The sequence below is a fragment of the Cibotium barometz genome, chromosome 31 (assembly GCF_041138505.1).
Source record: "Cibotium barometz isolate CiBa-2024 chromosome 31, ASM4113850v1, whole genome shotgun sequence".
NCBI lineage: Eukaryota > Viridiplantae > Streptophyta > Polypodiopsida > Cyatheales > Cibotiaceae > Cibotium > Cibotium barometz.
The window spans coordinates 23,909,460-23,930,964 of record NC_141076.1 but is presented as its reverse complement, the minus strand read 5'-3'; the positions used below and the strand labels follow the sequence as shown (position 1 = coordinate 23,930,964).

Genomic DNA, 21,505 nt, shown 5'->3' with positions numbered 1-21,505 from the left:
CCTGCAACATTCCCCCCAATCTCAAGGCTCCCCAACCCTCCCAAATTAGGACCTAATCCCGAAGATAAGCGTTAGGTACATAACACAATTCCCCTCCTAAGACCTTTCCTCTCTAGGAAACAAAGTCAAGGAACCTCCACTCTATACTAGGAACTCTCTTCCAAGTTGAGTCCTCCATCGCCCTATCTTTCCACTTGATCTAATACTCAACTTATTCCTAAGCTCCTTCTTCTTGGAATCCAATATAAACTCCGACTCACGTGTAACAAAGGACGAGTCCTCAACCTCTACCTGCACTTGGGATGTAGCAACGTTATCCTCAGCCCCCAGTTTCTCCTTGATTCTACTCACATGAAAAACTCGATGAACTTTCACATTAGAAGGCAATTCTAGCTCATAGGCCACCTCACCAACCCGAAGGAAACAACTTCCTAACCTTTCCCATCCACCACGTCTCAAAACTCTTAGCAATCCTTAGATAAACTAGCATTCTCGCGGTAACACCCTCAATGAACGCTTCCTATTAGCATAAACCCGTGCTCTACCCTAAGAGCTTCTGATAGATTCCCATTAGCATCTCCTACATATCTACTAAGAAATTTATAACGGCATCAATCCTAATACCCTTAAGCTCCAATATAGTTACTAAATAAACCAATTGTAACCAATAGCCAAATATTGTAGGTAAATTCAACCCTAGGATGTCATCTCCGAATCACATGATCGCCTAAAGACGTATGCACAAAGCATATCCTCAATAACCTGATTCACCCTCTTTGTCTGCCAAACGGTCTAAGGATGATCAAAGGAACCGATACTCCACGTAGTCTCCAATCTCTTGAAATTTACCTACCAAAAGCGTGCAAAAATCTTTGAATCCCTCTCACCATGTCACAAGGCAAGGCAACCCATACAACCTGAAAAGATGCTTAACAAATTGTTGTGCCAAAATAGTTGCTCTCGTGGTTAACCTCGTAGGTAAAAACCTTGCCATCTTTGTCAGCTTGTCTACCATCACCGAGATGGCATCATGCCCTCTACCGGTTCGTGCCAATCCGACAATGAAATCCATGGAAATACTTTCTCATTTCCCCAAAGGAACCTCGAGAGGATGTAACAACCCTCCAAACTTAGGCACCTAGGTTATTCACCTGACATTGATCACATTTCACCAGATAGTCTTCGACTTTCGCCTTCATCTTAGGCCAGTAAAAGATCCATTTTACAAATCATAGATCTGTTGTACCCTCGGATGACGTGAAGTAGAAGAGTCATGCAATTCAAAAAAGATCCTTGTCACATGCACGAAATCTCTGTCTTCTATCAGCCATAAACACCTTTCCAGGAACCTCATGTCACATGTGCGGAAGCTCTCTGTCTTCTTTCAGCCCTACACCTTTCCATGAACATCATGATGCAAAACATAAACAAAAGATGGAGAGGAGAGAGAGAGAGAGAGAGAGAGAGCTGTATTTTCGGTATATTAATAATGTACAAAAAGGGTAAATATCTTGGCAAGCCCTAGGCTGCCCCATCAAAAGGTGATCTTGACCTCTTGTATTGCCGGGGTTTTTTTGCATACACTTGAGCCTGGCTAGTGCCCTAATTCATCTTTTTTTCTGTTGCCTTTCAGAGATTAGCAATGCGATTAGCATGTCCTTGTCATGTGAATGACAATCCTTTTCCTAATCTCAGCACAATCTAGTACATAGACTCTATCATCCCAAAACAATAAACTGTTCCAATCGAGTACTAACTACCAGCCACCCTAACAGGTGGTAAAACCCCTAAGATTCGGTCTAAAATTGTGAAGCTCCTCGCCTGAACCTGGTGCCAATATCAACTCAAATGCCCATCGATTTGACAAAGCCCTCTCAAGGAATCATATCAATGAAACTCAAAAGTAATCCGACTGAAAGCGTCTTCAAACTACGCATCAAGTACATGACTCTAACTGGAACATGGCTTCAAAGACCTGCCACGCAAGCCTGGCAGAGCTGCAAGATCGGATGTTAGGTATGATACATGGATTCACGAAAAGAGCGATCATGAACATGGCTTGGGCATCCCTAGAGTCCCACCTATGTTGTTCTTCAATAGGAGGTGCAGTAACCTCTAAGAGTCCAGCTACAATTTGAAAAACTGCATAAGTTTAAAGAGGAGTTGTTGCCAAGGGCGGACGAGATTGAGGACGAGGTTCCTCCCCAGTGATAATCTCCCATAAGCCTCTGGCTATTAATAAACTTTTCAACATAAAGCTCCACAAAGAGTAGTTAGACCCATCTAGCATATCCTCAATGAGCATATATATACCCAAAGATATCTGATCCTCTCTCTCATCCTCACAATAAGATATTTCCCAAAGCACATGTATGTGCAAGAAACAAGAAAGTCCCCCCATGAATGGAAACTTTTTGTGCACTATCAGACTTGTGAGAAAGTACGAGCAAGCAATTGGATCGTGCACACAAGGCACCGCGATTTGATTGGATGTAAGGTGCGATTGCCAAGGTATATCAACAACAAGATGTACACCTGAATGAGCTTAAACAATGCTCCACATAGTTAATTGCGTTGATGCAAGAGTCCCTAGATTTGCACTAAATTCTGAATGGTTTGTGGATGCCTAATCCAAAAAGAGATCTCTAATTAAGCCCCAAACAAAAAACCAAATATCTCAAAGTTTTGACAGTGATGGACAAGACCTAGAGAAGCCGATGACTATGGCGAAGTGGAGTTGCTAAGGAGTGCAGAGGACCTACTGCCAAGGCAAGATCGGAAATGCGGAAAGCCTAGACGAGCAGCAAGGCAAAACATAGCACCATCCAATCTGGGCGTGGGCTGAGCGGGGTTGTCCCAATGTCTACCGATGGTGGTGATCCTATCTACACTAGTGCCGCCGGCAAAATAGGGGCAATGAAAACTGATAGAGGCGGACTGGAGTCGCACAAAAGTGGCAAGACAGTAGCACTGATACCAGATGTTGGATATTAGGAATTAATCACAAGGTTTACAAGAGTGATTAAGCAAGAGGACACGAGAGGAACTTAAAAAGATAGGGCATATTCATAGCATTATAATGATGGTCTTTGTATAGGAGAGTCCCCTTTCCGGGGTGTATACATATGCTGCCACTACATATGCCACATGTCAAACCTATGTTGCAAAGTGTTTTTAAGAGGTATACATGCTTACATAAGATCCTACTCCATCTTCTCGCCGCAAAAGCATCCGACGTGAACGAAGAAGCCACTATACAACCGTACCTGCAATAGTGGCTAAACCAACCACTAGCCTCTAGATAAGTAACACCTAACCCTATCAACTTGTAAATCAGCCCAAAGTTTTGTCATCAGCTCTTCGAAGGGTTCTCTCGACCTCTTCGACTTCTCCCTACTCGAACTCCACGTGGTCCCCTTTGAGTTAAGGATGCCCCTCATGGTCTGACAAGGTTTTATCAAACTGAAGCTTCTCTGCCATGGATGAAGGGAAGGAAGTAAAGCGTCTACTGTTGGAAGGAAAACTATTTGCTGATTCTAAATTTCAGAATTTATAGAGGGAAAACTACACACTCAGGCGAGAAAAGATGAGAAACAAGCGTCTTTTCCACTCTTCACATTACTATCTCCCTCAACCCGAAACCACAAGCTGACAACCCTACAATAAATTTGTCTTCAGTAGCTAAATCACTAGCACGCATATCAACCGTAAAAGATGATCCAGAAATAACACAGTGAAAACTCCTCACAGAACTCTTGAAAAGAGAGCAAAACCCAAGTCTACCATAAGATGTAGCACTCTCATGCCCTGAAGACTGAAGTCCTCTTACCAACACACCATATTAAGCAAATTAATAGAGTAAACTTGGTGTGTTGTAGTACTGAATTTGAAATGCAGCTCATCTAGAAACACATTTAAAATAAAACATGGCAATATGCAAGGGAAGTGCTCTGGTTTTACAGTTCCTGCAGTGATTCATAACATCTCTTTCGAAGTGTTTGCTCCTTCCACCTTACCAGAAGTTGAGAAGGCTTCTTCCCAGACAGCATGCTTGCAGCAGACTTCCTTGCAACACCACCTTCTAATAACTGCACAAAATATAGATTTCTATCACATTCAGGTTTAACCAAGCTAACGATAATCATTATAAACTACTGACAAAGAAGATCCACACCCAAATACAGGAAGTTTTTGCAGAAACAATATATATATTGCACAAAGTATCTATCTTGTAAAATAAATACATGACAACAGGCTCCATTTTACCTCTGATGACATATTTGTACTTGCTACAACTGGGCCCCTTGTTGAAACTGCAAATGATAAAGTTCCACCTTGAAGTAAATTAGGTTAGGTATATCAATTTTTTTAACTTTGGAGCGAAGAATATGCCTTAAATAAGGAAAGACTAAGTTGCTAATAAATATAAACACAGAGGTACAACACGTGCATTCTATGGACCTGGTGTGGGCACTGTTGATACAGGTCCGTTCCCACCGGAACCAATCATCTCTGTTAATTTCTTCTTTCTCACTTCATCAAGCTTTTCCAAAGATCTCTCTAGTGGTCGCATTCCAACCATCTACAACCAAAAATGGAAAATATTTAAAGAGGGCAGCAACTAATCTAGTTAGCAGACGGTATGAATGTTTGAAGTGCACAACACAGTACAACCATTCAAACTGACAGTTTGCACCTTTGCTATTCCTGCAAGAGCAGCAAAAGCAGCATCCCTAACCTCAGGTGTGCCGTCATTCAAACTCTGTAGATACATAAGCAAGTAAAAATTTGAGAACTACAGAATGAAATGTATAGTGTGGAGCCTGAGTGAAAAGTAAACTGAATGTCAAAATTGCATTGTATGTACTATGTGCAGAGCCTCCCCACCTCCATCAGAATAGGGATATAGTCCTTGTGCAATTTTAAGATAACTGCCTTCGGACTTGATTCTATGCAGGTTGTGATCCAGGATAGTGTCAAAGACCGAACTGATGGAACTTTGTTTTTTGTGGCCAATTTAACATCTGCAGGGAAATGTCATACCTTCAGTAATCAGATACTCAAGCTAGCTTGACAAAAAAAACATGATCGGTGCTTTCCTACTTCTACCCTATATCTACTGAGTCTAAAGGCCATACCATGATCAGAACTACTCATAGATCCATTATTAACAAGGCACTTATGGAAAAGTAGCTGGCATTGAAACTTCCTATTCTGAATGTAAGAAAATCCACATTGACAGAGCTCTGTCCCATGTGCAGCATGGGCCGTCAAGAAGACTAGATGGACCCACACATCCATATCAGTGGGCAGGTCTCCCTTTGTGTGTGCTTAATATATCAAACCAAACAGCAGGTATGATAGTCAATAATGAAATACGTATTTAGAGCGACTTCTATTTTAAACACCACTACGGCAATTTCAAAATCAATACTGATCAATTATCACATCTTCATACCACATCACCAACGTGCATAAAGGGTGGTTGTGAAGTAGTTTCCTGTAACTGGAGGTTTTTGGCTGAATCATGACGAAAAGTATTTAATGTAAGGGTTGCACAGAGAAAGATATCAAGAGGCCTTATATATGCACCATTTGCATGCAGGATGGGCCAATAATTCATGCTGTTAGGAGTATACATATCAACTCAATGGCTAAGGGTCATTACAACATATATTTGCATACGTATTACACTCCTCGTCAACAGGTACAAACTTGCTAAACCAGATATCTCAACCTTGATATGTTGGCTCGATACACAACACACAAAAAGAGTTCTTCACTCACCTCCAAGCAACAGCTCAACCTGACATTCACCTGACTTGACTGACCCTCGTTAGTATTTCCTCTAATGGGGCTTTTGCCCATGGCTAGTGTTGTGTCCCAAGGCTAATTAGGGTTAAGACCTTCAGGTTAGGTTGACTGTAGCTTGGGGTTAGGCATCTTAAGTGGGGGTTAGTAGCTTTTATGAGAAATGTGCTATATTTGGCTTTTGGTTTGTAGGAGGCCTATATAAGTGACTTAATGACTCAATTTGAGGGAGAGCTTCTCAGACCTAGACTGGAGGCCTTCAGACAACTCCGTGGTTACATTTGATGGGTGTGTATAGGAGGCCTATACAAGTGCCTTTATGAGTCCATTTGAGGGAGAGCAGCTCAGACCTAGACTCAAGGCCTTGAGACTACTCCGTGCTTACATCTGATGGGTGTGTTCAGGTGGAGTGGGACACCATGGACTTTGCACGTAGAGCCATGTTTTGGATGCTACTATCCTGTGTGCTCAGGGGTGAGCTTGAATGACTCTATGGTTCCGCACTGAGCTAGATGCTAGTGTCTATGTTTGTTTCCCTTTTGTTTATGTTTAGTCGTAAGGTCTATTAGCCTAGGGGGATTTACATTGGTATCAAAGCTAAACCTGTTCGAATTAAGCTAGGAACTGGGTCTTCCAAGTTCTAATCTATGGGCTGCTATTCATCTTCCAAGGCCTCGTGATAGGGGACACTTACGGCAGAAGACATAGCAAAGTCATAGGTGAGCAAAGAAGACGCTATGGTTAGGTATCCTCAGACAGTCGTCATATATCTATGGAAAAACTCAAACGGTTTTTGAAATCGTTGTATATCTATGAAAAAAGCAAGAGCTTTTTGCTATGTCTGTGTACGTTTGGTTGTTCTCCCGACAGTCCTTGTATGCGTTGCTTGCGGATGACACCTTGGGTCTTAGTCATTTTCATGCACTGAAGAATTTTGGACTGTTTTGCTGAGTCATACAGAGAACTAATCAAGTTCTGCAGAGGGATGAATCCTATGCGCTTAAGATTGGGCGTAGAGTTTTTTTTGGTGCTTTTTTGGAGGCTTTGGTTGTATATGGCTGTGAACAGTAGTACCTCAGCCTGAAAAACGACTACAGGAAAGGTAACCCTAGCACATGCAGAGGGGTATTTGTTAGAGGAAGAGCGCGTGGAAGAAAGAGAGATGAAGGGCTGGACTGTAGCGTGCTGGACATGCTCTTTCATTGCTGTCTAACACTGTCTATACACACAAGTGATGAGGGGATATCTGTCTAACTGGCCGCATACAGCTGGCCGTACAACAGCAGGTCCACCATAAAAGCCTGCATGCTTAATGCATGGACTGAAAGTCGACCTCCGTGAGTTGTGCTTTTGCAAAAAGCTGGAGCTCGTGCTATCTAACCAATATTAGCGACTATGTTCAGCCCTCAGCACTTCTTGATTTCCTGCATGTTTGCTTAACTTCTTGATTTCCTGCATGTTTGCTTAACTTCTGCACACCTCTACTTCAGGGCGGATCAACAAGCTATGGCCGGTGTACCTATAGACGTTTATGGTGCACAGTCGACAACCCTACCTTCTATGCATGAGGGTGGTGATGTGCAGTCTGCAGAGGTTACCACCCAGAACAATTTCATACGACTACTACACCACAAGTGCTATCTCAATATTTGGGACAGTTGGTTCCTATCGCAAGTTCTAGTATTGATCCTAATCTTTACTCTGCTTTTTCTCAATACTCTCAGCCGTATCAACAATATATGGGCTATGTGCAGCCTCCGCTGTCTTCTAGACAATTTTCACCTGCTCCTTAACCTCCTGCATCTCCTTTTTGTGGATTCTCTATACTCCACTGTTCTTGATTTACACAGAGTTCGCAAAGCTACGCTCCGAGGCTGCCCAAGCCACAGCTAGAAATCATCCTCCTCCTCTGCAATTCTCATTTCATTCAGAACTTGTCACGGTTGAGAAAAAAGAGCGTGAGGAGCTTTACTCAAACAATTCGCTTGGGAAATAGACCGCCTTTTGTAATCTATATAAATACACTGATGCTCAGTGTATTAGTAGATTCAAATTATCCTTCAGCATAGGCGTTCATCTAGTGGAAGGACCTCCATGTGAAGCCAACATGGGCTGAATTTCAGCTTGTGTTTAAAACATAGTTTGCCTCTATTAACAGTTGGTTTAAATTGGAGATAGGAAAGAAGAGCCTGGACAACTATTCCCAAGAGTTCAAAGACCTCATGAACCTTAAGGAATCTCCTATGTTGGTTTACATGTTCCGCCTTCTGTAATGAGGTTCTCCAAGGTACATACACTCACTGGGTAATATCTACAAATATGCCAATTATTTTGATGATACCCTTGCAATCAAAAAGAGTGGTGAGCCTGCAAGTGATTCGTAATGCAAGAGCCCAAAAACCTCTAAAGACAAGAAGCGAGGACATGTTGCAACATCCCAGAAAGGTCTAACATGACCATGCCCAAGGATTATCTGACATAGAACCATGAGGATTACACTTAGAGAGCAAACCTAAGAAACCCTAGCGAGGTCTCCAATGACACGAGCCTACTGTCATTGATGTCAAATCCCGACACCTCTCCGAGAAGGAAACCTGCAAAACAGCCATGAAAAGCAAGACAAAGCAACAAACCCTAACCCTAGAAGGCAAAGCGGAAGAAACATATCTGGGTGCAGGCATACTCGCCATCCAACCATGACAGCCATGAGCAAGGCTCACACACTAGGCCGTCCCCACCGAGCCACGAGCTACAGCGTCGTGCTCTCATGAGTGACCTGCCATCGTCCTCATCCAATGTACTCTACCACCAGGGGTTGTCCCCCAAGGACGTTGGCCTCTTGTGCGATGGTGCTCTTGCTCCACGCGCTCTCCACTCCTGTGCTCCATCCGTCCGTGTGTGCCCAGAGCTGGTACCCCTCCCCCCAATAAATAGGGAAGGAACCCCCAAAAAGCACACGCTATCAATAGTGGACCAAAATGCACATGTCCGCCCACAACATATTACACTCTAGCTCGCCGATTTGCTTTCCCCTAGCGTGCACATGACATATTCCTCTCTCTCTATGGCACAGGTAGGCAACCAAGAAAGCAAGCCGAGTTGCTTTCTTAGGCCGCCAGTTGTTTTTTTTTTGGGAAAAAAAAAGCACAGTTAAAAACTTCCCTGGCCACTAAGAAAAAGGATATAAAAAAAATAGCAAGGGTTTTTTCCTGAGCAGTCCACCAGCAAGTGGGTTTCCACGAACCCTTTCTTCTCTCGAGCTTTTTCTTTCCTTTTTCTCGCAAAAGTTTGGATTGTTCTTCACAGATTTGGGGGTAAGTTTTGACTCTCATCTCAAGGTGAAGTAGGACAAGCTAGTGTACGGAATCAAAGGTGTACTTGCACGACTCAATGCACATGCTTTGTCGTATCCCTGATTTGAACCTGCATGTTAAGAGGTATGCGTTTGTACCAGACACATGCTATATATGGAACGATAGTAGAAGCATAGTACTGTATCTTGTTTTGCTCGTATACAAAGTTGTTCTTGGTACACACAGGAGTTTCTACTCCAAGAATTTTGTGGACACACACACACACGAGTTAGTCATGGAATTGTACCATGCAAGACATAAACCTAATACCCTATAGATATTGGAATGACCATTGTTTTCATTGTTGGGCTTTGATAGGCAAGACTAATCTGCATATGCAAGCTTGAGGAATAGTTGACTACACATTGCCGCCGTGGCTACACGGATATTTGATAGAGAGCATCTAGATTAAGTTTACATGTTGGGATTCATTGTCAAATTCCATGACAAGACGGTTATGCGACAATATCCAATATGTATCTTTTGATGGTCCTTAAGGTTTTGATGGTCCTCTAGTTTTATGTCCATAACAGGAGTGTGTACAGATATTCACGCTATTCCAAGTATACCCGCCTATTCTTATACCAAGACTATTGAATCATGGTTATTCAAGAACTTGCGCTATGTGCATAAGTTTTTGTAAGGAGTCTTTCCTTCCATGATCAAGAGTTGAAAGTGATTCATCACTCTCAGATTCCTTTGGATCTCCTACAAATATCAAGTACGAGGAAATAGATTGCTTTATTGCTTTAGGAACTCCTACATCAAAAGTTACATTCTTGCCTTTAAAAGAAAACCTAATCTTATTTCCAACCCAATCAATCGCCGGATCTATCTTCTTATGCCAAAGCATACCCAAAATTACATCACAATGTCTAATTTTACCCAACTACAAAGTTCTCATGATCCACATAATCCTCAATCTGTAAGCGGGGCTTTCCCAAAATGGGAGTGACTTCGGCTGACATTCCTTCAAAAGCGGCACCTGTTGTGATAGGAGTTCTGAACCTATCTGAAGAGAGGTTCATGGCTTCAACCACTCGTGGATGGATGTAGTGGTGGGTAGCACCGCTATCGAAGTGGATAAGTACAGGTTGGTTTGCCACTTTGCCCCAAGCTTTGAAGAGTTGCTTGCCTCTTCTCTGGTGGAGTATCATCTTGATGTTGAAGTTCTCTAGGTACAGCATTACTTTGGGGCGGTTTGGGCTTCTTGGCTTGGTTTATCAGGACATTTTGCAACCAGTGTGACAGAGCTTTTGAAAAAGGGTTTGATTCGACCTAGCGCTCCCCAGTTTTATTGGTTCAAAAAAAGGATGGCTCTTGGCGTATGTGCATTGATTACAAGGCTCTTAATAAGATCACTGTAAAGAACTGGTTTCCTATTCCTAGGATTGATGATATTCTCGATAGATTGGATGGAGCCACTATTTTCAGCTGGATTGACTTGAAGAGTGGATATCACCAAGTCAGGATTGTTCCAGAGGACATTCACAAGACCGCATTCAGGGTTACCTTTGGACTATATGAGTATTTGGTGATGCCTTTTGGTCTTACCAATGCTCCGTCTACCTTCAACCGAATGATGGAAAGAATATTTCGAGCACATAGACAGTTTGCAGTGTCATGTGCACACAGTGTATTTACCGTGTGCTACACGCACACAAGACTAGCTTCGGGGCTTGGGGAAGCTTGGGGCTAGGCAGACTAATTGGCGAGCTGGGCTAGGGATAGATTAACGGGCGGACACCCAAGTATGGACGGGCGGGCATCCAAGTGTAGACACCCGATGACCGACCAAGAGCTTATAAAAGGGTGGCCAAGGTTAGTCAATAGTTCATAGAGTCTCGCGTGTCTTTGTGAGAGCTCTATGGTCAAGAGTCTGAATCTACTTTATGCAGCCGAGACTGGCAACAGCCTTGAGGCCTGCGAGGGTAGCTCCGTGGCAGTATGGGACGTCCCGAGGTAGAGACTGGTCGGTACGTCTTGCTAGTTAGCTCAGCTCATGGCTCGATGGGGACAACCAAGACTTGTGGATTGTACCCACGGCTGTCAAGGTTGATAGGTGAGTCGAGCCTGCCACCCCTTCACGTTGCTTGGCTTTGTTTTGCAAGTTGAGTCTTGTATCAGGAGCGTTCTACGAGGAGATCCTGATCTAACAATTGATGACCTCAACCTGACGTCATATACCACCAAGCCGAATCACCCGCTGACAACTCCATGGTCAAGAGATCCTACATGCCCCATGGGAACCCCAAGCTATTGTGCGGCTACTAGATCTCTTGTGTCTAATAAGTGACCCCAAGTCACTTATATAGTAATAACCTTGCTATAAGTGGCTTGCTTTTATTTATAAAGCTTTCTTGCTTTATCTATAAGCTCTTAGCCATTATTAGCCCCTAGTTATTATTATTATCCCAATCCCACGGCCAATCTAGACCTCCTCTTGCTAGCGCCCTTAGCCGGCGTCATAATTGTCAAGTACGATCCCGTACGAGAATATACGATACGATAAAATACGGTGTTTTAAAAAATACTTATAGACTTAGGTATTTCCAATTCCAGATATGGAGTATTTTGAAAGGAGGGAAGCATCAAGTCAAGTCTACTGTCTCTTATCTAAGCCAATGTAAGACTCCTCTTGTATAACTTGCTATAAATATCCAATTACTTACTGTCATTTCAACTCTCGTCCAAGAGCTGATCCTAATTGGACAACCAATCACAAAGTGCAACAAGCTCTATCATAACAACCCTACCACAAACCCATAGCACAACTCCTCAATCATCCCAAATGGCATCTTGCATAAGTTGTCGACAAACGCTAGTTCACTTAATGTGTAAACAAGTCCTTCTGTACTTCCAATATAACCAATAGATACTCACATCTACTTTAGGACAAGCATAAAACTTCGAATCAAATTCTAAGCATGTCCCATGTGCCCAAGAGCTTGAAGATCACATACGACTTTCAAACAATCCTAGGTTAGTCCACATGTTTCCCACCCTAGCCCTAGGAAGGTTGGGACGTAACAAGAACGCTTAACGAGAAACAAGCAGCATCGGCACAAAAGAACAACTTATCTTCAAGTGCAATCCGCCGGATTATCACTACAAGGATTGCTTGAAGAAGAAGTTTTCGGGTGTTAAGACCTCCAAACATATTACAAAACTACAAGGTAACTCTTTGATCTCTTCTATTGAAATTCATCATTTGGATAGTAGTAGTTGCAAAGGGTATCAATGGATAACTTCAATGGATAGAATTCAGCAACCTTTCACGACGAAGATAACGCACAAGATAGAAGGACAAGTGCAAAAATAGAGAAAGAAAGAAAGAAAGATATATTTAGCATCTACTGAAGACCCAATGGGCCTATGAGACCAAAGTGATACAATGATGTCCATGGCATATCTCATCATGGAATGGAAAATAAAACAGAAAGAAAACATAAATATAGCTATCTCACTAGGGTGATACAAAACTGTCCATGGAAACTCGTCATGGAATACTAAGAACATAAAAACATGGGAGCAACATCAGCTCCAAGTAGATGGTATACCACTCTCCGAGAGAGAGAGAGAGAGAGAGAGAGAGAGAGAGAGAGAGAGAGAGGGGGGGGGGGCGGAGGGAGGGGGAAGTCGGACACAATATTGGGTCCCAAAATACCCTCTGTAGGGCCCTGGGGCACCACGAATGGTGTATTTGCTTTATTAGAATGACGCAAATCTGTAAACAATAATCTGGTTCTTGACCTTTCAGCTTCACCTTGGCCAAGAGCTTCCCTTGGTTGTCCTAGCCCTTGGATTTCAGCAACCCCTTCTGAATGCTAAGATGCCTAATGATTTTCATGCCTATGCTATTTATATTGCCATGTACTACTAGTCGGTTTGCTCCAACAGCAGTCGGCCTGCAGAAAGCTCTCCACGACCTATTTTCTAATGTTTTTAATCATGCGCTTTCACACTTGGTCTTGGCCGCCCTGTGCACTGCTGTCCAGCCTGCCCATTGAGGCTGGCCGCCTACCAGTGTGGCTGTCCACGGCAGGCCGACTGGCCCAAGGGCTCGCCGCTCACCGACTGGCCGGCCAAGCCCCAAGGGCTGGCCACCTTGCTGCCCAAGCCCCTCAAGCCTAGCCGACAGCATGCCCAGCCACTAGTGGCTGTTAGGCATTGGCCATCGGCCTCCATGGCCCCTCGGTTGGCCCGCAAGGGGTATCTCCTTTACAAGCAAGGGTTACTTTGGGGTAGCCGAAACAGCTGCCCCTTCCTCTACATGCAATTTACATGCATCTACACAGACACCTGGTATCTGGCTACAAGCTGAGCACCCCGAACATTCCAAAGGGAGACTCAAGGTACAAACTGGCACTGCTTCATGTACAGGACAATGCACACCTGACCAAGACCATGTACAAGACTTGTACACCTGACCTCGATCAGTTAGAGTGGAACCCTAGCTAACTTATCCCGAACTAGGATTCACATGGGACCAGTTTCCACTCCACGTCTTGCACCTACTGTATGCATATGTCCACATAGCATCCAAGTGCAAAACACATGTAACATCCCCTTCTGCTTAACTTGATGGAAGCTGCGTAACCTGCAAATAGTCCATCAATAAAGCCGAAATAGTCATCGAAGAATTCTTGGTCAAGTCAAACCGGTTCGCGAGTCCCTCGATCTTGAAACTTCGTGAAGAACTGTCTTTGTCCTCGGTCGGAGCCGTGCTTGAAGCAGTGCAGAAGGATCTACTTGAGAACCATCACTTTAGCTTTGTCAACAATGTCTGGTTCCAGTTCGTCTTTAATCTCTTAAGGGATTAGACTTGCATATGGTTTTACCATAGTCACAAGGGACGGGGGACAAGGACGAGGACGGGACGGGGGACGGCCATAAGTAGGGAACGGGGACGGGGGAGGGAACGGCACTCAAAAAATACTTTTTTTAAAATTTTTCTACTCTGCACTTATTCTACTTTGGAAGTACATCAAAATGAGCACAAATTTACACTAAAATGGTAAGATTTTGAGTCATATTAATAATTAAGTAGATACAAAATGAGTCATGACTCAAGAGTCAGGACTCAGGAGTCAGGACTAAGCCTTAAGGAGACAAAATACAAGGACGGACTCAAATGAGTCAATGACAAAAAAGTGCTGAAGACTAGAGGCTAGAGGCTAGAGCTAAGTAGTAAGGCCCATGAATCATGATCCATGAATGATCATCCACGTGAAGTGCTCGCCTCATGGTCATGGGTAGCTTGTGCGGCTGCCAAAGAAGCATCAAGCTCATCCTCAGTCTCATCCTCACTGGCATGCTGCTCCTGCACCTCATCCTCCCGTTGCTCTTCTTGTTGACTCATCTCCCACTCGGTGAAGGAATCTGCCTTCTTGGTCACGCTCTTGCAAAGCATTCACAAGTTTGCGCTGACGAAGACAAGGTCATTGGCACGCTCTACCCCGAGTCGGTTCCTCTTCCTAGAGACAATGTGGCTGTAGGTACTCCAAAGTTGCTCCAAGCAAGAGGAGCTGACGGCCTGGCTAAGTATGCGGATGGCAAGCTGCTGCAGCTCCGGTCCATCTGAACCAAAGTCCTCCCACCATAGAGCAGCACCAACTTTGGAGCGGTCAACCTATGCATCATGACAGCCATAGGAGCCATGCAATGACCTGTACATCGAAAGCTGGTCCTGATCTTGCACCTAACCGATGCATCAGGCACAAGACGATCCAAGATGATCCTCCATCCAGCGCTCACCTCCTGGTCGCTCTCCTGCTTGTTGCCTTGGAATTCTGGGTCCACCACATAAGCTGCTGCATGCAATGGAGAGTAGTAGGAATTCCACCTTCCTAGACACAAGGCATGGATCTCCTCGTATCTGTCTTCGTCAGGCATGAAGTCTTTCAACTTCTCTATCATGCGATCCATGGCCTCGTAGACCTTGCCTATGCATGGCTGCATAGCGTCTACAATCCTCAACAGGTGGACTATGGGCCTCACCATAGCATCTGTGGTCTTCACACGCTCCCACCAAGAGGCGTCATCCGCCCGTAGCCTACACTCTTGGCCAGTGTTTGTATGGGACTCTTGCATGGCGACAAACTCGTCGCTAAGGAAAAGCCCCCTCAAAGCACCACTACAATCCTTCAACCGGCCCAACATGAGAAAGTTGTAGGCAAACCGGGTGTCGGAATATTTGAGGAGAGAGAGAGAGAGACAGGACCTCTTGTTGAACTCATGCCGAAGTCTTTGGTGGTTGAGGACAAAGGAGACCATGGTGTTGGCCTCCTCAATGAGCGGGCTGATCCATGGTAATGCCCCGATGTCCTTGAGAAGGTTGTTTAGGCAATGAGCCATACAAAAGGACACCGTGACATGTCCATACATGCTTTGGAGAATAGCTCCCGCCGCCCTATTGGAAGGCTCCCCATCCGCAACAAAGCCCACTAATGCTCGGGGCCAACGATCTCCATGGTGGTAGCCCACTCCGCCGCAAGCACATCCACGCTCTTCCCAGTGCCGGATACATCATGAGATGAGATGAAGTACATCTCTCCACGGGAATATGCAACCATGCCGTGAATACTCCTCTTGCGGGTGTCACTCCATCCATCCACAATGAGGGAGACTCCGTTCCTCTCCCATTGCCGCTTTGTGTTGTCGGCCGCTTGCTCTACAATGCGCTTCTCCTTGTCGAGCAATGTAGTGCGCAAGCTCTTGGATGAGGGGGGCGTATAGGTTGAGCCATACTCCCCAATCTTCTTAACCATTACCTTAAAGTATTCCGACCTATTCAAGAAAGTAATTTACTAATGAGAAGGGGACTAGGATGATGAAAACATGAATGATGAATTGGCAATGATAGATTGCACTTACCTAGCCGCTTGAAAGGCAATGTGGTCGTGGAAGAAGAAGCGGGCCACCACCATATCCACCACCTCCTTCAACTTGGGGTTCCAATTCTCCCCAAGTGTAGATTGTCGCCGTGGGCCACGTAATGATTGAGAGGCCGTGGAGATGGAGGGTGCCGGTGTCGTGGATGGAGTAACATTCCGACTTGATTGCGAAGGTGATGGTGTGCATGATCCCGATCCACCACATGACTCCATGGTAGAGGCTTGAGTTCCTCTCCCCATCGTCGCGGGATCCACGGCCGCTCGTGGTGTCGTTCTTGTCGCTTCGACCGCTTCGTAGACGCTAAGCTTGTCAAGAAGTTCCCGTCTCTTCTCAGGCGTGACATTCGTGCAAAACCTCACCTCATGCCCACTCTCATGCAAGAGGTGGGCATGCCCACTCTCATGCAAGAGGTGGGCTCGCACTTTGTCGGCGCCACCCGCTCGCCAGTATGGGCAAAGCTTGCATACCCATGGCCGAGAACCGCCTCCATGAACAGATGTGGTGTAGTTTACATCCTCCCACCATGTCCATCCCGTTGTCCTTCTACGAGAAGCCCCGGCACGTGAGGAGGATGCCATGGTTGAAGATGGCTTGACTCTTGAGCCTTGAGGAATGAGAGAGAGAGAGAGAGAGAGAGAGAGAGAGAGCCTTGAGGAATGAGAGAGAGAGAGAGAGAGAGAGAGAGAGAGAGCCTAGAGGCTTGGAAGTTGGAAGACTCAAGAGGCTTGAGGGAGAGGTGAGACCGTGAGAGCCTAGGCCCTAGAGCTTGGAACTTGGAAGTTGGAAGAGAGAAGATTCAAGGAGCTTGAGCCTTGAAAGCTTGAGCAATGAGCAATGAGCAATGAGCAATGAACTTGTGTGTGCTTGTAGCCTTGTAGAGGTGGGCTCTTATATAGATAGAGCAAGAGAGAGAGGAAAGCCTCAAGGGCAAGAGAGAGAGAGAGAGGGCCAAGGCCCAACAGCCATAAACGGCTACGAAGGCAGGCAGGCGGCAGGCAAGCGCAACGGCCAGAAACGGGTGCAGGCGCAGGCGCAACGGCTCTCTACCGTCCCCCGCACAGGCCGTCCCCCGTCCCTACGCCGTCCCCTGTTTGAAACGCCCGTCGGGGGACGTCCGTCCGTCCCCGTCCCGTTTCGGCATCCCAACGTTCCTAGGCTCTGTCCCCGCCGTCCCCTGTGGCTATGGGTTTTACCCAACTCACATGGAACACATCGTACATAGTACGGCTCGAAGATAACTTCAACTTCATTGACACCTCATTGATTTTTCTCTGGATAGAAAAAGGTCCGAAGCATTATAAAGATAACTTTCGGCATCACTTGTCCACTTGTTTCAATTGATGCTTCATAATCCGAAGATAAACAATCTCCTCCGAGAGCTTCACATCCCTTTGATCTTTATTAGCCTATCGAGTGTAGACCCCCTGCGCTTTAGCCAGCCTATCCTTGACTGAATCTTTAGGTAAGACTCCGTCAATCTGTTCACTTGAGGAACTGAAGATGAGGTTTCAATCAATAGCGGCTGGAATGTTCTTCCAAACTCTAATTCATAAGGAGTCTTACCAATAGCTGAAGAAAACGAATCATTCGAAATTGCTTGACCTAAAGGCAAATATGATTCCCACTTATCTTGCTAATCATTGACATGACTATCTCGCCATCTGTTTGTGAGTGAAACTCACTGAAAAAGTTCAGTTTAGTACCAAAATTGTCAAGTTTAGAAATGACTGGTAAACTTGGCATCTCGGTTTGACACTATGGTCCTAGAAATCCCACCAATCACATACCAATGCCAAATGAACAAGCGGGTAACATCTTCGACGGTCACATTGGCCCCTCGACACTGATAATACATGCAAGGTAATGAACCTTGAACAGATAAAACTCCAGCTTCTTCTCATTGACATAGAGCTCATTGCTTTCCAGCAACTTCAAAGCCTTCTCCGCATGAATGTCATGCTGCTCAACAATACCTGAAAATACCAGTATGTCGTCCAAAAAAAAATAAGCATACACTTTCCAATCAAGTCCCAGAATATCTGCATCATCATGCGCTTGAATGTGGCTGGGGCATTCATCAAGCCAAGAGGCATGACCACAAATTCATAGTAGACCCATTCCGTACGAAAGACAATCTTAGGGATGTCCCCCTCAACAATCATAACCAGACGATACCCACTCTTTAAATCTAATTTCAAGAACACCTTGGCCCCATTCAACCTCTCAAAATGTAATCTATTCGAGGCATCGAGAACTTGCTCTTGATAGTCTTCTTATTGAGTGCACGATAATCTACACACAATTGGAAAGTACCATCCTTTTTCCTGACGAACAAGATCGGGGCTGCAAATGGCCACACACTAGCGCGTATGAAGCTAGATTACAACAGCTCTTGGAGTTGGCAGTCCAACTCCGATTCCATTGCCTTGGAGAAACATTAACTGGATGCGAGAGGTCTATCTTGTGGTCCTCCAGTTTAGACGTAGGGAGCTGGGAACGGAGATTGTCCCAAAGAAAAATCCTCTGGAACTTATCATGGAGAGCTTGATACTTCTCGAAAGCACTAGCCACTATCTAAGCAATCTAGATATACATCACTACACATCGTGCGTGTAACTTGATTGAGCACAATGCTAATCAATACACTTAAATACACTAAGATTTGATGGACACATGCTCAATACAAGAAGTAATTTACTCAATTGACAAGAGACACACAGTGAGCTAAAACGGCCGGCCCCTCCCTCAAATAAAGTATATTGATCTTGGGAGAATCAAGTACATAGTGTCATAGGCATTTCTGACCAGATTTCCATACCAATGCATATGAATACAATATTGCAAACAAGTGGTTGTCGGTGTAAACTTGCAACTCACAATACCCTCTCAAGTGCCCATGTTCCCTACCATCTGCTCTCTATTGTTCCACCAACACATCGTAGCAACAATCTACAAGAGAGCACGTAAGACAAGAGAACACTACATAGGGTATGTGATCTTGTAATCCGGTTCCTCCCTCCGGCTACTTGCTTCCATATTTAAGCATAAAAGCTTACCAATTGCAAGTAGGGTCGATGACAACGGAAGTCTTCACGATGGAAGTGCTTGGAGTGTTGAAATCTCCGATTTGTCGCAATTCTTCGTGACAAAAGTCTTCAAGAGGATGAAGGAAACCCTGGGAATGCAAGTAGAGTCGATGACAACGGAAGTCTTCACGATGGAAGTGCTTAGAGTGTTGAAATCTCCAATTTGTCGCAATTCTTCGTGACAAAAGTCTTAAGAGGATGAAGGAAACCCTGGGAAAGCTTTATACTCTTGCAAGAATTTCAACCTATCATTACTAAGAGTGCTTACATGTACATTATTTTTCTCAACATGATCCTGTACAAAAATCAAGTACGCAAACACTCTTTTTCATTACTTTCTTAATTTGTACATGAGATACAAGGGAAATGGTATCACCTTCTTCACCAGCATCAATTACATACTCTCGACCTTTATGCATGAAGGTGATCTTGGTCATCTTGTAAGCCTTGCACGGATCAATACGTGTATACCAAGGCTATCCACAGCCATTCAAAGACGCCACAAGAAAATCCTCATGATCCACATAGCCTTGATTGTGTATGCGCAACTTGCCAATAATAGGCATGGCCTGCACTTCTCTACCAACGAATGCAATCCCTACTTTAATTTGAGGATCCATGTCCTCCACTTCAATACCCAAAGCAACTACCATCTGTGTAGATATGAAGTTCTCAATTGCACAATCATTAAACATGAACAAAGCGGACTGATCCTTAAGCTGTCTCCAAGCTTTACATACAACCCTGTCTTTGCTATCATGTGAAGTGTTGCCCTGCACACCTAGGACCATATGCACATCTAGGACCATATGTACAATGGACTTTGATGCATTTGCATTATCATGCTGCTTATTGTTTCGGCATGTATTTGCAATATACTCAATGCTACCGGAAGTAAAGCATTTCCCCTCGCTCATATATTGCTTTTTCTGCTCCAGAGTGAGATCATAGTCTCTCACTTTGAAGGGATGCTTCTAAGTAGTATTATTTTCAACCTTTGAACCATTTTTATCTTAGTTTTGACACTTTTTAGGTGGTTGTACATTATTTTGCAAGTTTTGGACAACCCTCTCCTTACCTTGAAATGAGAGTTTAGCCTTATTGAATCGACTCCATTTGAGTTTCAATTGCTCAGTGGCAGTGGCAGTGGCAGTGGCAGTGGCAGTGGCAGTGGCAGCGGCGATTAGTTGATGTAAGGTGTGACCAGGATACATTTGTAGTCCCGTTGTGAGGGAGAAGGAATTAGGGTTAGGTTATGTGGGAGACATACACAGAGAAGCAAGGGAGAGAGAGAGAGAGAGAGAGAGAGTTGTGGGGATAAGTCAACTCATAAGGCATGAGTGTGTGACTCCCCTATCACACATGTATATTGCACTAGTACACATAGTGCACTTAGTACATTAAAAGTACTAAGTGTACTATGTACTATAACTTATGGGAACAATCTCCCACTTAAAGGCAAAGTGCCCTTAAGTAAAGGAAAAGAAAAATCAGCATGTACATGATAATATACAAGGCCATATCAAGGCTGAAACTGGCCTCATCCAATGCCCATCAAGTGTCTGCAATGAGCAAACCGCTCCGGAGGCAAACTCTTTGTCAACAGATCAGCCGGGTTGTCATCCGTATGAATCTTAACAAGCTGAATTTGCTTGTTCTCTATCACCTCTCTGATGAAGTGATACTTCACATCCACATGCTTACAAGTTTGTTCTCCTCTTCTTTTTCTTATCTTCAAATGTGATACGCCTGTGTGCTGTAGTCTCTGCTTACTTGTCTAACGCCTCTTCGCTCCACGCTGTTCGCCAACGCCTGCCTTCGCCTAGTGGTGCTGAACTTCAGATGACGTGGTAGCCTTCGCTTCACGCCCGCCTGACGACTTCGTTCGCCTAGCGCCAGCCTTCACCGTGTAGCGCTTGTTGACGTATTCGCCTAGCGCCTACACGATTAGAGCCTGTTGTATTACGCCTGGTTGTTCGCTCCGCTGCTGCAACCCTGATGCAAGCTGCTGTTGACGGCGCTTCGCTCGCATACCAGTTGTGTGCCTGCTTCGCTTAGTAGCGCTTGAACGCTTTATGTGGCCAGGCGCCTTGTTGCAAGCCTACGTAAGTTGCAGAGAGAGAAGAGCTACGCTTTCCTACGTTCAACACAGACAGCTGTAGGCGCCTAGCTCCACCATCATGTTGGAAGTATACTCCACATGCAGAGAGCTGCAGACTGGCTCTGATACCAGTTGTGAGGGAGAAGGAATTAGGGTTAGGTTATGTGGGATACATACACAGAGAAGCAAGGGGGAGAGAGAGAGAGAGAGTTGTGGGGATAAGTCAACTCATAAGGCATGAGTGTGTGACTCCCCTA

At 44.7% G+C, this 21,505-nt stretch overlaps 1 protein-coding gene across 4 annotated transcripts in view; it reads right to left on the bottom strand.

Moving 5' to 3' along the window:
- MOR1 (ARM repeat superfamily protein) overlaps positions 1–21,505 on the bottom strand; it is a 73,384-nt gene that overhangs the window by 33,012 nt on the left and 18,867 nt on the right. For 2 of the 4 annotated variants that reach the window (XM_086824912.1, XM_086824914.1), the window contains exons 12-16: positions 4,888–5,024; positions 4,697–4,762; positions 4,462–4,582; positions 4,267–4,313; positions 4,017–4,088 (exon numbers count right to left, since the gene is read on the bottom strand). In XM_086824912.1, the coding sequence (XP_086681038.1) occupies positions 4,017–4,088; positions 4,267–4,313; positions 4,462–4,582; positions 4,697–4,762; positions 4,888–5,024 (443 nt within the window). Of the gene's footprint in view, positions 1–4,016; positions 4,089–4,266; positions 4,335–4,461; positions 4,583–4,696; positions 4,763–4,887; positions 5,025–21,505 lie in introns of all 4 variants that reach the window. The other 2 variants (XM_086824911.1, XM_086824913.1) reach the window with 1 other exon arrangement.